This window comes from Kryptolebias marmoratus, linkage group LG21, assembly GCF_001649575.2.
Source record: "Kryptolebias marmoratus isolate JLee-2015 linkage group LG21, ASM164957v2, whole genome shotgun sequence".
NCBI classification, from domain to species: domain Eukaryota; kingdom Metazoa; phylum Chordata; class Actinopteri; order Cyprinodontiformes; family Rivulidae; genus Kryptolebias; species Kryptolebias marmoratus.
This window is the reverse complement of record NC_051450.1, coordinates 15,710,655-15,726,154: the sequence shown is the minus strand read 5'-3', so window position 1 is coordinate 15,726,154 and position 15,500 is coordinate 15,710,655. Positions and strand designations below refer to the sequence as shown.

Genomic DNA, 15,500 nt, shown 5'->3' with positions numbered 1-15,500 from the left:
TCGTCGGTAATGACCCCAGGTTCACTCCTGGGTCGGAGCAAGGAAGCAGCAGAGACGCTGAGTGACTCTTTAAACACTTCAAAGTGGAGCTGAATCACGTTTCACACAATAAACAGATCCTGTCGGCTAAAGGAAGCACCCGAGCAGCTTTCCTCCTCTGAAAAAGGCTCATTTTAGCTCGATATCTGCGAGACGTAAGAGTTAAAAGCTTCATTGAGATTATTCGCCTGATTAACAGCCGAACCCGCTTATCGGCTGCCCGTATTTAAAACTCCTGCCGGTCGTAAAAGCAGAATGCTCGCCTGCGTTCTGCTGAGCCATGCCCTGTGCGCATTAATGGCGCCGTTATAAAAGAGTTAATGAGCAACCGAGCGGAGCCGGGCCCCGTGCGATATCTCGACGTGGACTTTTAGCTCCCAGTCGCAGCGAGCGCCTGGATTAGGCATTACGGAGCCGATCGTTTGCCGTTCCTGCTGTCGGTCGTCCTTCTTCCACTTGACCTTTCGGCTCCTGATGTGAGGCGGCTGTGGCGGCGGTGGCTCGAGTTCGGTCCAGAGCAGACTGACCCCGAACATTAACCCTCAAAGGTAAGACAAATAAAAAAAAAAACCACCTCCATCAACAACAAAAATGGGTTAGTTACCTAACAAGAGTTGATATAACTCATATATTCATGATGTTTGCTGCTTAACGTGAACAAAATGGGCATCTCGGGGGGGTTCTCACCACCCACCACCCACCACCTGGTGCAGGCGTGGTAAAAGTAAACAGGAAGCCGCAGGTGTGCTCGGCAGCTGGGCGTGGACGCGCGCCCACAAGAGGAGAGGCCAGCGGTGCGCGGCGAGTCCCATTATCTGGAAGATAAATTCCCTAATCTGTCCTCCCCGCCCCGCAGGAGACGCTCGCCTCGGCTCACAGAGGGACAGGTAAGAACCGGCCGGATGAGCTCCGAGCTCCGAGCTCGCAGTCGTCTTCCCGTCCGCTCCCCGCGCGCGTTCAGGTCCGGCTTCGTTCAAAGAAAAGCGACGTCTTTCACGCGAGCTGGAGGCAGACGTGCTGGGATGCAGCTCATTGTGAAAGAACGAGCTGACAGGGAAACCCGTCCTCCCTGTCCCGCTAATGGACGCCGCGTCCTCTTCCATCGGCTGTTTACTCAAGTCTGGGATGAAAAGGAACCTTTACACGAGAAACGCCAAAAAAAAAAGCAAATAGAGGCGAACCTCAGCTTCTCTTTTTAGACGTCATCCAAAATCTGATCCTTCTGAATCATTCCTGGGGCTTAAAGTTTGTTGTTTGTTGTTTGTTATAATAAAGCTGCAGTAAGCTGTTTATTTTACAAGATAAATGTGTTAAAGATCTAATAAGTTCTTGCCTATGTTTCCTTTTTTATTGCAAAAAAGGATGTCTTTATTCCAGTTAAACTCTCTTATATTTGGCTTTTTTTTATTTTTAATCAGTCATCATATCTGAGCCCTGGGAGTCCAAAATAAACTAAACTCAACCTTCAGCTAAAGAAACAAACAAAAAAAAAAGCACATTTTAAAAGCCTGAGACGTCGGTCTTCTGGAGACACACCTAACTGTTTATTTTAAGCTCCAAATGATGGATGAGTTGGTGGTAAACGGGATTACAGATGCGACCGGGGACGGAAATCCCTCTTTAGAGTTCAACCTGGCGCATTTGGGAGGCGAACTGAAGCGATCGTGTTTGGTGGTTTTGGAGCCTGAAGCTGCATTTGTTTCCTAAATTTAAAAAAGACAGGGAAAAGGCAGCCAACGTGACGAATCAAGTCTCGGAGAACGACTCTGCGGTTTATTAAAAGCGTATATTTGACCTCATGTCTAAATATTAATGGGAACAGGCGCTCCTGATGCTCCTGTGATTACATCATGTCAGGCAGATCACACCCAGCTGGACTTTTCCTTTTACCTTCAGGCCAGGTGGAAAAAAGCTCCCCCTGAAAACGCTGAATTTTGCCACCTGAGCTGACCTGACCTCTGACATCCAGCTGTGGCGAAGACAAGTCCACTCAGGGCGACAGCTGCATCCTCAGTGTTCGTTGTTCTTCCCGAAGGCCCCGGCGGAGAGCCACTTAGAGCTCGACTGATGATGATGATGGGGGGTGGCTCCGGGAGCGTGTCACTGTCAGATGCAAGAGCGAGAACTCCTGGAAGGGCTCTCGACTCGACCTGAAAGGGTTTCTTTCAGCGAAGGATTCAAAGCGATGAAGTCATTTTTTATTTTATTTTTGTTCTTTTTGAGCACTTTGAAGGAGCTGGGAGTTAATAAAAGCTTTCAGTCTTCTAGTTTTTATAGGTTCTAATAAGTTTTGATGCACAAACAAGCTTCTTTTTCAGCGTTTGCTCCTTTTTGACCTGCGACAGGACAATGTAAGCATCACTAATCTCCTCTATCTGGTTAAAACGTCATTAACTTTAAGGTCTTTATGTCATATTTAAACTACAGCAATCATGTATTTGGTTTTATAGCAGTTCAGGGTTCTGTATATCCATTATAAACCACCTAATGACATTATAGAGCATAATAAACTTTGTTTTGACCCATCTGTGTCACAAAGAAAGTGGGAAAAATTGAATTAATTAGTTCCCTGTTACTTGTCATTCAGGGTTTTAATTGTCTGACAGTCCCTACTTCTGTTCGAGATGTGTAAAAAATGCATTAGTCAGTGTGTTCTCCTTCATTTGTTTGTTTTAGTTCGCCAACATGCTGAGTGATAAGCAGAGAGACGCTTTCAGGAACGTCAGTCAGAAGCCCGGCATGCAGATATGGACCATCAGCGTAAGTCTCGCCGCAGCAAGTTTTTGGGCGTTCCGAGTAACGCGGTAAACGGCTCAGATCGCTTCGAGTGGAGCTCTGTGAGAAGGCAACGACCAGTTATTATCTTACCTGCTGCAGATAGCTCCGGGTACGACCTCGGTTTTGGAGGGAACCAGTTTGATCCTGACTGGACTGGCTGCTGCGGGCGAAACGTCGGAAAAATCGACTCGAACTCGCCCCTAAAGTCGGAATTTCGACTCAGGAAGCGGGAGATCGCGCTTTTGACGCCCTTACAGCAGTTCTTTACAGCCACTAGCAGAGAAATCCAATCCTATCGCCTCTTATTTTGGACGCTAATTCGCCTGCTCGCGGAGCACGGCCGCTAACGACTTCCCAAGTTGCGACTCGGGTCCTAAACTTGGGTCCGACCCAAGTTTCAACTTCCAGGATGAAGACGACGCACCGATAAAACAACTCTGAGCTCAAAGGTTTCACAGCGAGTCATTCAGACCCTAATTTTGAAACATTTGCATCATCATAAATTTCTAATTATGAGGCTTTTTGAGCGGAAACAGGAAGCTCCTGCTACAGCTAGCTGCTATAGTTTCCAATTAAAGAACTTATGTGAAATACACAATCGTGTAGAAGAGCTCGTTTGTTCCACAGACAGGCAGGACCTGACAGGAAGTCGCTGTTTTCTTTCTTCAGAAGATGCAGATGGTTTCCGTTCCATCCCGAGCCTTCGGTAACTTCTTCGAAGGAGACTGCTACGTCGTCCTAAACGTGAGTTCAGCTCTCGAGAGTCTGTAGACGGCGAAGCGCCCGCGGCCCCAACGTTTTCCTTGTCCTTTCAGATCACCAAGGCCCGGGGCTCGGGCGAGTCCGTCGACATCCACTACTGGATCGGCAAGTCATCATCCCAGGACGAGCAGGCGTCGGCGGCCATCTACGTCACCCAGCTGGACGAGTACCTGGGCGGGAGCCCCGTGCAGCACAGGGAGGTGCAGGGCTTCGAGTCGCCTCAGTTCAGGAGCTACTTCAAATCTGGCCTGATGTGAGTTCAAACGTTTTGCTCCTGTCCTAATCTCCCCGAGCGCTAATCCTGATTACGACTCGACAGATATTTGTTGTTTCCAGGATTAAACGGAGGAAAAAAAAAACAAAACAAAAAAAAAACACGGTGTTCTCCAGCTCACTTCATTGACTTCCCTGTTTTGTTTTTTTTTAAGCCGAACGAGTTGGAATGTTTTCCGCTCGCGCAGCTTTTATCGCCTCTGAACTTTGGTCCCTCCGCAGCTACAAGAAGGGTGGGGTGGCCTCGGGTTTCAACCATGTTGACACGAACGTCTACAACGTCCTGCGGCTGCTGCACGTCAAAGGGAGGAAGCACGTCACGGCAACAGAGGTTTGTCCACCGGGGGGTGGGGGGTTAACTGCGGCTTTCATCGGATCCAGCTGCCGCCGTAGGTCGAGGCTGTGATTGGTCGGTGTTTGACAGGGACTGGGTCGTTTTACGTCCCGTCGTGTGTTTGCAGGTCGAGGTGTCGTGGAACAGCTTCAACTGCGGGGACGTCTTCCTCCTGGACATGGGGAAGACCGTCGTCCAGTGGAACGGACAGGAGAGCAACAGGAGAGAGAGGCTGAAGGTGATCCTCCCCGCCGACGGACGCCATTCCTGTTCACCGCCGCCACAGGCCCCCGAGGAGCTGAATGATGCACAGCAACCGTCTGACCATTCAGCAACAAACAGGAGATTACAGACAAACAAATAAATAAACAGACAAACAAGCAAGCCAAGTAATAAAACCAACCAACAAACACTCAGAAAAGAAATTATACACAAATAAATGAAGAGAGAAACAAGCAAACTGAAAAACCAACAGATAAACAAACAAAAGAAGCATATAAATGAACCAACAAACATAAATAAATAGAAAAACAAACAAACGACCTCCAAACAAATAAAACTATCAACAAACAAGCAAATTAATGCACAGAGAAACACAGAAACCAGGAAAAGAACAAACTGAAGAACCAAAAAACCAACAAACCAACCAACAGATAAACAAACAAACAAACAAACAGATAAACTAACAAACAGACCAACACATAAAAATAAAAACCTAGAGATAAACAAACCAACAGATAAACAAACACATAAACAAACAGATAAACAAACCAACACATAAACAAACAAACACATAAACAAACAGATAAACAAAGCAACAGAGAAACAACCAACCAACAAAGAAAACAACTGTCCAACAAAATGATCAACAAACATTAAAGTTATTTGTAATAAAAACTAAAGAAAAACAAACATCTTTATGTAATAAAGACACTTTTTTATTTTTAACCCTGACTTCACAGAATTCTTATAAAAGAATAAAATGTTTCATTTAAATCAACATTTATATTTCTGCTACAAAGAAAAACTTGGCTGTCTGCCGTCAGCTTCGCTGTAAACCAGGAAATCTTGTAATTGTTGTTATTTTGATTTAAGCTGAACAGACTTTCAGTGACTCGATTACTTCATGACTGGAGCCACAAACACGGAGCGCTGACGACTTTCCTCCCCCCGTCCTCTGTCCGCAGGCCGTCCTGTTGGCTCAGGACATCCGGGACAGGGAGCGCGGGGGACGCGCCGACATCTCGGTGGTGGACGGCGGACGAGAGCAGGACTCCCCGGAGCTGCTGAAGCTGATGACGGCGACGCTCGGCCCAAAGCCCGGCCAGCTGAAGAAGGCCGTCTCTGACGACAAGCACGACCAGGCGCAGGCCGGCAGCGTCAAGCTCTACCAGTAAGGCCACGCCCACCGCCTCGGCTCCGGGTCGCTGGTTAATAACGCTCTTTTTTTTGTTTTTTGAAGCGTTTTCGACGACAGCGGGAACATGGTGATCAAGGAAATGGCCACAGAGCCTCTGACCCAAGATCTGCTCCGCTCCTGCGTAATTCATCTTTAATCCCCGTTAAAACGCTGCCCATAACTAAAATAAAGCCACGCCTCTCTGATTGCTGTTTGTTTCCCGCCCTGGCTGTTAGGACTGTTACATCGTGGACCACAAGGGCTCCAGCGTGATGGTCTGGAAGGGCAAGAAGTCCTCGAAGGAGGAGAGACAAAAAGCCCTGAACACGGCGGTGGTGAGCGATCCGAGCGCAGAGTCGCTCCCAGCGGCTGCTTCCCTTCTGTCCTAAAACTTCTTCTTCTTTTGTTTTTTTCCCTCCCCCTTTCGTCTCGGCTGACAGGGGTTTATTCGAGCCAAAAGCTACCCGTCCAGCACCCCCGTGGAGGTGATGTCCGAGGGGGGGGAGTCGGCCATGTTCAAGCAGCTCTTTAAATCCTGGAAAGAAAAGGAGCAAATTAAGGGGCTGGGTAACACCCACACCGTCGGAAAAATAGGTAAAACGTTTGCAACAAAGTGCTTAATAACCTCTATCAACTTTAAAAATGTTATTTATATTTTATTTTATTCATTTTAAGCCACATTAGCTATCAAAAAATGCACATTTTCAACGTGTTTAATGCTTCTAACACAATTTCTGCGTCATTAAATGGTCGTTTGGGGCTTAATTTAACTCAGACTCGTTGAGGGTTTTGTAAAAATCACAACTGTTTCGAGCCTTTGTTTACATCTTGTAATTGTTGGCAACAAAACGTGACTCTGCTGACTCGTCACACAGACTTTTGGTGGTGAATGATGCGCATTTAGTGGTTATTTTTGTCGTAGATGATACACATATTCCAAAAAAATTCAAATCAAGAACACTGAAAAGGCGCATATTCTGACAGCTGTTAAGGAGGTCTTTTAAAGTGGGATTTGGTGAGAAAAAAACTAAAAATTTACATATTAGGTGTTGTTTGTAGTTATTTAAATGACAACATTTGGGGAAACAGAGTTTAATTCTGACCAGATTGACGAGCTAAGCTCTATTTCTCCAAACTGAGGTCGATAAAAAAAAAACTATCTGCAACAGGTAAGATGTTAATCGCTCGCAACCATTTCCACAAAAGCTCTGAAATACTGCTTTAACAACCATTACTCTGGGCGACCGCACAGCCAAGGTGGAGCAGGTGAAGTTCGACGTGATGGAGCTCCACGCCCGGCCCGAGCTGGCAGCGCAGCAGCACATGGTGGACGACGGTTCGGGGGAAGTTAAAGTACGGAGAAAAAAAATTTAATATCGTACAAAAACCCAAAGGTGAACGGACCCCTTAGGAAAACGTGCGTTTTTGTCGTCCGCAGGTGTGGCGCATTGAGAAGCTGGAGCTGGCTGAGGTGAAACCAAACCTGCACGGGCAGTTTTACGGCGGGGACTGCTACCTGGTGCTGTACACGTACCAAGTAGCGAACAAAAAGCAGCACATACTCTACATGTGGCAGGTCAGTAGAAGCAAGGCTTTTTTGTTTTCATTCTCTCACAAACTCACACTGACCTCCGCCAAGGAGAGGGGTTTGCTCGTCTCGTTTACTCAGAAAGTAAAGAAGGGAGTTGGATGAAATTTTCAGGACATTATAAGGTTGTAACAAAGAATAAATGGCTAAATTTTCATGGTGATTGGGCTCACGATCTTTCTCCTACAATCATTTAATGGCCCCCATGGCCTAGGAGGACGTTAGCACTCTCAGAGCTCCACACACACAGCGATGACATCACAGGACGATGATGTCATCGCTGATCAGTCCCGTTAGGTCATCGCAATGACGAGGATCGTGGATGATCCTCTGCCTGTTTCGCGTCAGGGGCGTCACGCCACGAGGGACGAGATCACGGCGTGCGCCTACCAGGCCGTCAGCGTCGACAACATGTACAACGGCGCGCCCGTCCAGGTTCGAGTGGTCATGGGGAAGGAGCCTCGCCACTTCCTGGCTATATTCAAAGGCAAACTCATCATTTTTGAGGTGCAGTTTCCACACAGGGTCCTAAACGATACATAAAAAGTCAAGATTTTTGCATTTTTCACCCAAAAAGCTTCCTTCGTTTATTTTTTTAAAAAAATTGTGCGTCTCCAGGGCGGGACGGGTCGGCCTGGCGCCGCCGCCCCGCAGACCAGTTCCCGACTCTTCCAGGTGCGAGGAACCACAGAGCTGAACACGAAGGCCGTCGAGGTGCCGGCGAGGGCCTCGTCTCTCAACAGCAACGACGTGTTCGTGCTGAGCTCCAACCAGAAGTGCTTCCTGTGGTACGGAAAGGTACGTCCCCCCTCCCACCGTGTTTACAGAAAAAAAAAAAGGGCTCTAGAGCGTCTCAGTTTGAAGAATGATGAGGTTCGTGCTCGCTCGCCTGCAGGGCTGCAGCGGGGACGAGCGGATGATGGCGACGGAGGTGTGCGATCTGCTGTTCAGGCAGTTTAAGGAGGTGGTGATGGAGGGCCAGGAGCCCGCCGACTTCTGGGTCGCTCTGGGGGGAAAGGCCCCCTACGCCAGTGACAAGAGGTAAACTCAGCGACGTGAGCGTGACGCTTTCAGGGCACATTGCTGCCAAACGTTTCAGACTTTTTGCTCAACCCGTCAGATCGGTGGTGTTTTCTGGCGTTTTAGGTTGGAGAGGGAGGAGCAGGTCCACAGCCCCCGCCTGTTCGAATGCTCCAACCAGACTGGCCAGTTCAGGATGACCGAGGTTTATAACTTCGACCAGAGCGACCTGGACGAAGAGGACGTCATGCTGCTGGACACCTGGGAGGAGGTGAGGCGGAAGCTGAATTCCTGGAGGACGATGAAGAGGTGGGCGTCGACTCCCTCCCTCCTTCCGGTGTTGATCTTCTCCTGTCTCCTCCTCAGCTTTTCCTGTGGATCGGCGTCTCAGCCAACGAGCACGAGACCAGGGAGGCGGCGATCAGCGCGCAGGAATACCTGAGGACCCACCCGGCGGGCCGCGACCCCGATATTCCCATCATCACCGTCAAGCAGGGGAACGAGCCGCTCACCTTCACGGGCTGGTTCACCGCCTGGGATCCTTTCAAGTGGAGCGTGAGTGTCATTGAAGCCCCCTGATCTCTCGAGGAGACACTAAAGAGGGGCGTTATTAACGAACGGATACGGTTCATTGGACGGATGAGCTTGCGTGAGCGAATGGCCTCTGAAATTAGAGGCGCGTGGTTTGGTGGATTTTTGCATGCAGGTCGATTCTCAATCTGAGCTGATCTTCTCAACAGGGAGGCAACTCCTATGAGGAAATTAAAACCAAGCTGAATGATGCAGCATCTGTCTCTGAGATCACTGTCGTAAGTGATCTCCGGTCCTGATCCCAGCTGATTAAACGCACTGATTTCACGAAGCTAATATGCCGTTTCGATGTTGCTAACCTCTGAGCCTGAATCTCTTTTCGCCTGAAGGACCTGAGTAACTTGAACAAGAGACCTGCCGTGATGGATGACGGGGGCTACAGGGCCCCGGGAGGCCCGGGTTCCTCGGCTCCGGTGTACAAGACCCCTCTGTCACTCAAACCCTCCACTCCCACCAGCCCGTCCAGCCCCAGAGGCCCGTTCCTGTCAGGAGGCGGCAGCGGCACGTGTCTGGACCCTAAAGTCCTCATCAACACGCCTGCCACCGAGCTCCCCGAGGGCGTGGACCCCGGCCAGAGAGAGGTGGGTGTCCAGTCTCAGGTCTGGAGGAAATGAAAGCCGTTGTCATCCATCAGTTTAATGCAGCAACAAAACACTGAGGTTCGAATGCATTAAAAGTTCCCAAAGTTGGGGTAGGGACCACCAAACCTCACATGGAGGGGTCCTTAGATAATCTACAGATATCGACTTACATTAAAAAATGATTTCTTATGACTTATTTTCACCATGAGCATTGAAAAGGATGAAGCAGTAAACAATGGCAGACACAGAAACACTAACCTGAGATGGAAAACGTTCCATAACCTCCTGACTTCCTGTAGTTCAATTCTGTCCTCTGCGGAGGACAATTATAAAGCTAAATGTCTTCCACCCTCTGTATATTACTGAATTAACTCCTTTTTCTGTCTACAGAGGACATTTAGAGCTTTTCAATGATACCAAATGTGAAGGAGTGGGTCTGATTACCGTACAAAGATTGGGGAATTAAAAAGAAATTGTGATTGGACAATATTTTTTTACTGGTAGCGAGGAGGATAAAGAAGCTGTTTCGTTTTCTTTCTGATCTGCTCTGCTGCACAAGCGCTCTGCGTCCAGCAGAGGCCAGCCTAACCCTCTGCTCTGACTGCAGGACTACCTGTCGGACCAGGACTTCCAGAACCTGCTCGGCGTGCCTCGCTCCGACTTCCTGGGCATGCCCAGGTGGCGTCAGATCGATCTGAAGAAAAAAGCCGGCCTTTTCTAAGAAGGGCTGTGGGGGTTGGTTTACGCGGAGGAGCTGCCGAACCAGTCCACATTGTGATACTAGGAAACTAGCACCATTTAAGTTCAGCGTTTCAAGTCCTAATCATCACAAAAGTTGCGTATAATCGTCCTGATACGACTGACTGAATGTAATAAATAAAGACATAAAACCGACAGCGAACGAGTGTGAGACTGCTTTTATTGCAAATACTGAAGACATGACGAACAGAACCACAAAAACGTAACCAATGACCACGTTAGAGGAAGAAAATTAGAGTTTATTAGGGTGAGTTTGGAATTGTTACCTATAGTCAGAGCAAAAAGAGTCATAAATGGATGGTTAAACCCGATTTGGAGTCCGTTTGAAAGTTATATATACATAGAGCAGTCATTTGAAAACAGACAATTACAACAGATCCATGTGACGAGCATCACTTTGGCATTTTACGAAGAAGATAAAAACCCAACCTTCGGTTCAAGGTGGACAAAGAAGGGAAACACGAACATGGCCGAATGCTTGTTTTTTTTTTCTTACTTCCACAAGAATGGTTTACAGTATGAGACTCTGGATAAATACGGCTTAAACTTAACACATAAAATATATAATACTAAACAGATTACAGTCAATGTGTCAGATCACAACTCTTCCAGTACGGCGAAACACAATAAAATGACCGTCATTAAGTAGTTTTAGAGACGCCTCGATCGCTGTTCTGTCGTTCTGCAGTCGCTCCAACCAAACCAGCTGTTTAAAAAGAGGGCTGCTGGGGTTTACGTGCTACTGCTGTGCGTCCAGGAGGATGACGTGCACGAAGAGCCCCGCGGAGGGGATCACGTCGCCTCTCTTGGTGAGCAGCGGGACGTGGCGATATCCTGGAAGAAAAAAGGAAGTCAGCTTCGGCCTCGTCGGCAAAAGGAAAGCGAGGCCACAAGTGGAGTTCGCGTGATTTGCGTCCGGCTCCCCGCCTCGCGTCTTACCGTTCTGAACGCTGGTGAGCGGCAGGCAGTACTGCCCGACGAAGTCGTTCTGGGACGCCGCGTCGTAGTCCTCCACCACGAACCGCACCAAGGCCAGCTCCGGGACGTGGATCGGGAACTGGAATTTCTCGTTCCACATCGGGTTAAACCCTGCGACAGAGAAAAAACAAAAACGATCACTGAGTCACCGGCGTGCGCGGCGTCAGAAGGGCTCGACGTGAACAAACGGAGCCGTGTGGCGCTGACCGTTGTTGTTGAGGTAATGCGTCTCCTTGCTGCAGTTGTCTGCTGGGACCCCGTGGATTTCCACTCTCACCAGAGGGTCGACGATGGACCTTTGTTTCTCCTTGTTGAGTTTAGGTAACTGCTGAGCTGAGATCACCTGACGTGTTCAGAGACACACAAAAAAAAATGCTTCATCGCTGCTTCACACACGACACAACAAACTGTTGAGTCAATGGATCAGTCAGGAAATCTTGTTCTAAAAGAGCACGATGTTGAAATGCTGCATGTGGGTACAAAGGTGGAACTGTCAGTGATCCGTTTTGATTTTACGTGTTGGTATTCAGATTATCATTTCAAATGAAGGCAAACCAAACAATCATGTAGCGTTAAACTACCCAGAGGCCAGTTTCAACATCAGACCTCAGAGGGAAATTCAAATAACGTGCTGTGAATAAATTAACCTTTTTTTTAAAAAAACTAAAGCTCCAATCACCTTGGTTTCTGAGGCTACACCAATAAAACAAAACAGGTTTTCTTTAATAAGCTGCATTAAAAACACAAAATGATCTCAGGCCTGGCAAGCCTTTTTAACATCATTTCTAAAACTATCTCTGTTATTCTTCTGAATCAGCATCAGCCTCGTAATAAAGTTACGATCTACTAAATGCCAAAGTATTGTAAACATAATATAGGCTGTGTCGCTAAATGGTTACAGATGCTTGCATTTGATTGAATTTAGCTTCGAAAAGTTATTCTTTATTAACATTTACATGATGCGGCTCCTTTCTGTTGTTGCCGTTTGACGAAACAATTGGGGGCTCGTCCGGGATCAAAAGTACCAACTATAGGGCGTGGAAACAGGAGCAGTGTATGGGGTGTACAAGTGAAGGACAAAGGTGTAAGTGTTACCAAGCGCAAACAACCCTTACTTCCTGTTAAACAGCACACAAAGGTGGCAGGGCATCAAAGGGGAAAAGCAGACAGCAACAAAGAGCACTATTATGTATACAGACGACCAGCTTTCTTTCTGAGTTACGCTCTCACCATGACATGAAAGGTCTTCATCTTCAGCCATGGCCCGTTGGTCAGTGTGTTGGGGTTGAACTGAGAGGACAGGCTTCTCTGGAATTCCGGTTTCAGGATGTAGCCGCAGAAGCCGTTGGGCAGAAAGCGGCCCTGGTTGAGGTGCATCTCTTTGTGGGGAGTCTGGAAGTTCAGCGCCACTGGATCCAAGCAGAAAACGAAACATGAAATGGTCGCTCTTCACCCGAAGAACGCGCCTCTGCGGAGACGAAATCCGGGAGTTTACCGATCTGGCAGCCGACGTTCCACATGGGAACGGGGTTATAGTTGGAGGAGTCTGTCCTGGAGCCGGCGGGGTAGATTCGGCTCAGCTTGTCCATGTTGTGGTGGATAAAGGCGGTGGCTGCAGGAGCACGATAAACACTTCATGTTTGTTGTGTAACTGAGGCCTCGCTGACGGCGGTCGGATGAAGCGCTCACCTGAAGTGTCGGCCAGGTTGAAAGCCTTGCTCTCTTTGAAGGACGACATCTCATAAAACGCCTGGCTGTCCCTGGCATGTTCGAAGCTGTTGAAGTGGACGCTCTTGCAGTAGATGACGACGTCGGACAGCTCTTTGGCGAGTTTGATCTTGGATTTCTAAAAGCAGACAGGACACGAGCATGCGGGACGTCTGGGACAGATGTACGGCTGTTCGGATGCCGACGAATGAGCGCGACCGTTGGAGCTACCTTCGGTTTCGACTTCTGACCGTTCTCCTTACAGTCCGCGGCCTCGTCCTCCTCAGACACCGTGTCTTCCTCCACCGTGTTGTTGTTGGAGAAGGCCGCGTCCAGCTTGTTCAGCCGCTTCCCCTTGACGAGAAACTTGCCCCTCAGCTCCTGCGCAGACACGAATTACGCTGTTACACCTCGTCGGGCAATCTGTAAAACTCACAAACGTTGCAAAATAACACGACAAAGGTCCAACTAAGGGCTGCTGTCCCTTTAAGAGGAAACACAAGACGCGGACGCATCATCTGCCAAGGCCAGCGCATTGTTTTTCATTTTAAAAATGGTTACCACTTGAATTTTCAGTGCCGCGTCTCCGCCTAATCTAGTTTAACAATCTAATCTAGTTTTGGTCTCATTCTTCTGATCTGACTCTTGCCTCGAAGGAGGGATGTAAAACAATACGTGTTCAACTAAACAATTAGGGCTAAATAAAAACAGAAGAAGGAGCGCATGGGGATAAATATGAATATCAATGTAATGAGTCAACCAGTGCATTAGGAAATAGAGATAAAAGGCGGTCATTGTGTGGTATTTAATGGTCATAAACTGGGATGTTTTTAAGTTTACTCTTATCAGCATCATTCTTTTCAAAGAAACTTTTACGAGACAGTAAAAATCCGTCAGAGCGGTTTGTTAACTAAAGGCGTGGTCATTCTTTGGCACTGATTTCACAGGATATTCAACACGATTTGATTTGCCTCAGGCTGACTTTGGACCGAAGTTTCACAGACCTCAGGCGAGGGGAAGTTGGTGGGCATCGACGTGCCCAGAGGCCTCGTGACCAAAGCGTCCCCCAGGATGGAGACCAAGTGGTGGGCCATGAGTTTCTGCTGGTTCACCGTGCAGTGGTTCTCCAGGGACAGAATCACGGGGTAATCCGACGTCTGAGGAAAAAAAAAACACAGGGAACGACTTGTCAGTGCGGCCCGAAGCTCTTCCTGTCGCTCGACATCCTCGTAAGGCACCGAAAGCTCTCGCGCACTTTGAAGGCGAAGTCCTTGATGGCTCTGATGACGTCTCTGAAGAGGATCTTCGACGTGAGCGTGTAGCCGTGGTAGATGATGGGCTCGCCGTTAGGTCCGTCCCAGCAGTCCAGCTCCACGCAGCGACAGCTCTTCATCAGCGCTCTGCGGGGAAACGAAAACCGTTGTGACCGTCGGGTTTCGGGGCGACGCCTCTTTTCATGCAGGAGCTCACAGCAAAACACGAAGAAGTCACCCCCTAACAGTTACAAATGTGAGCGTAGACCTTGGCAGCTGTGTTTAGATTAATTATCTTAGAGAAAAGGTTTGGGTGCCACTTAAGAAGGTTTATTTATGAGTTTGCAAACACATTTTGAAGACAGCAAGGTCACATTTTGGCAAAATCATGTGCTGTACATTTATTAATTGATGTAAACGCAATCTTCTGCTGGTGGCTCACTACTTTGGATCTACAAACAATCAGGGAACGAAACAGAAAAGTGAATTCAGGTAAACAGAGAGGATGTCGGCTCACTACATGGCCAGAAACGAGTCGGTACTGACCTCTTTAATCGAACGCACCGTAACCGCCTATTATTTGGTTTATTGAGCGTTTAAAGCTCAGTTTATCGCTGCATTATTAGCCATTTATAAATGTCCCTTACTGCAAAGTGAGGCCAAAGCTTGTTGTTGTCCAGAACAACAGTCTTGACTCGGATCGGCTCTGGAGGAGTCTGTCGAACTGAAAGTGGTGGCGCCCAAATTTAAAATGGAGACTCTTCCATGAGCTGTCAAACACCAAGTCTTTGACCGCCGACCTGAAGTGCTCCATGCTGCTGGAGCACGCACAAAGGCACGACTCACTTTAAGCAGCCAACTACCTCATGTTGTGGAAAATAACTCATTATCAACACCATCTGGATTGACACAAAATCCTCCAGCTGGGAATAAATCCTTATTTTCAACACGCGAATTACGATTTGCTGTTTCTTTGTGGCGTTTTAAACATAAAATTTGACAAAACGTAGCACTTCACCAGGAAACAAAACATAAACCAGAATATTAAAGGTGCTGTTAATATGTGTTACAGTGTGATGGAAAGTAAATGACAAGAAAAGATCAGTTTTTATGTAAAAATACTTACTTTATATAAGCTTCTGTGCTGCTCGGCCCTTTGAGTTGGTCGTCGGTCAGGTAGGTGTTGTGCGAGGAGGAGATGAAGTAATGGTTGAGGGGCTGACTCATGTCCTGGTACACGGTTTTGTGAGCCGGGTTCAAGATGGATCCGTCCTCCTGTTGCAGGTACATCAGGAAGCCGTCTTTGGTCATGCGCTTCTGCTCCTTCGCTTTTTTCGAGAAAAAAAACGCGAGCGGTGAATGCCTGGAGCCAAGCGGCGCCCCGTAACCAGAACCACGAATGCTGCGAGTTCGCCCTCCCCCTCCCCCCCTCCCCCCT

General features: G+C 48.0%; 2 protein-coding genes across 5 annotated transcripts in view; one reads left to right on the top strand and one right to left on the bottom strand.

The window, feature by feature from the left end:
* The first annotated feature begins 394 nt into the window (after window positions 1-394).
* On the top strand, window positions 395-10,395 carry vill (villin-like). Of its 4 annotated transcripts, none has more exons than XM_017406423.3 (20): window positions 395-587; window positions 2,716-2,799; window positions 3,487-3,561; window positions 3,633-3,832; window positions 4,075-4,183; window positions 4,314-4,424; window positions 5,374-5,579; window positions 5,649-5,727; window positions 5,822-5,920; window positions 6,026-6,179; window positions 6,838-6,938; window positions 7,024-7,161; window positions 7,522-7,680; window positions 7,792-7,971; window positions 8,069-8,214; window positions 8,320-8,464; window positions 8,560-8,748; window positions 8,934-9,002; window positions 9,114-9,365; window positions 9,973-10,086. In XM_017406423.3, exons 2-20 carry the CDS (start codon window positions 2,725-2,727, stop codon window positions 10,084-10,086), a joined length of 2,601 nt encoding a protein of 866 aa, XP_017261912.1. In that variant the 5' UTR covers window positions 395-587; window positions 2,716-2,724. The 4 variants fall into 4 exon arrangements, with proteins under 4 accessions (XP_017261912.1, XP_017261913.1, XP_037829187.1 ...); XM_017406424.3 differs by lacking the exon at window positions 395-587 and adding an exon at window positions 896-926; XM_037973259.1 differs by lacking the exon at window positions 395-587 and having other exon boundaries at window positions 2,725-2,799; window positions 9,973-10,395.
* plcd1a (phospholipase C, delta 1a) overlaps window positions 10,268-15,500 on the bottom strand; it is a 14,541-nt gene continuing 9,308 nt past the window's right edge. Inside the window, exons 6-15 of the mRNA XM_017406435.3 lie at window positions 15,189-15,425; window positions 14,065-14,209; window positions 13,814-13,966; window positions 13,041-13,190; window positions 12,792-12,948; window positions 12,598-12,714; window positions 12,333-12,511; window positions 11,310-11,445; window positions 11,064-11,213; window positions 10,268-10,958 (exon numbers count right to left, since the gene is read on the bottom strand). Coding sequence (XP_017261924.1) covers window positions 10,864-10,958; window positions 11,064-11,213; window positions 11,310-11,445; window positions 12,333-12,511; window positions 12,598-12,714; window positions 12,792-12,948; window positions 13,041-13,190; window positions 13,814-13,966; window positions 14,065-14,209; window positions 15,189-15,425 — 1,519 coding nt within the window. The 3' untranslated portion in view covers window positions 10,268-10,863. The remainder of the gene's footprint in view (window positions 10,959-11,063; window positions 11,214-11,309; window positions 11,446-12,332; window positions 12,512-12,597; window positions 12,715-12,791; window positions 12,949-13,040; window positions 13,191-13,813; window positions 13,967-14,064; window positions 14,210-15,188; window positions 15,426-15,500) is intronic.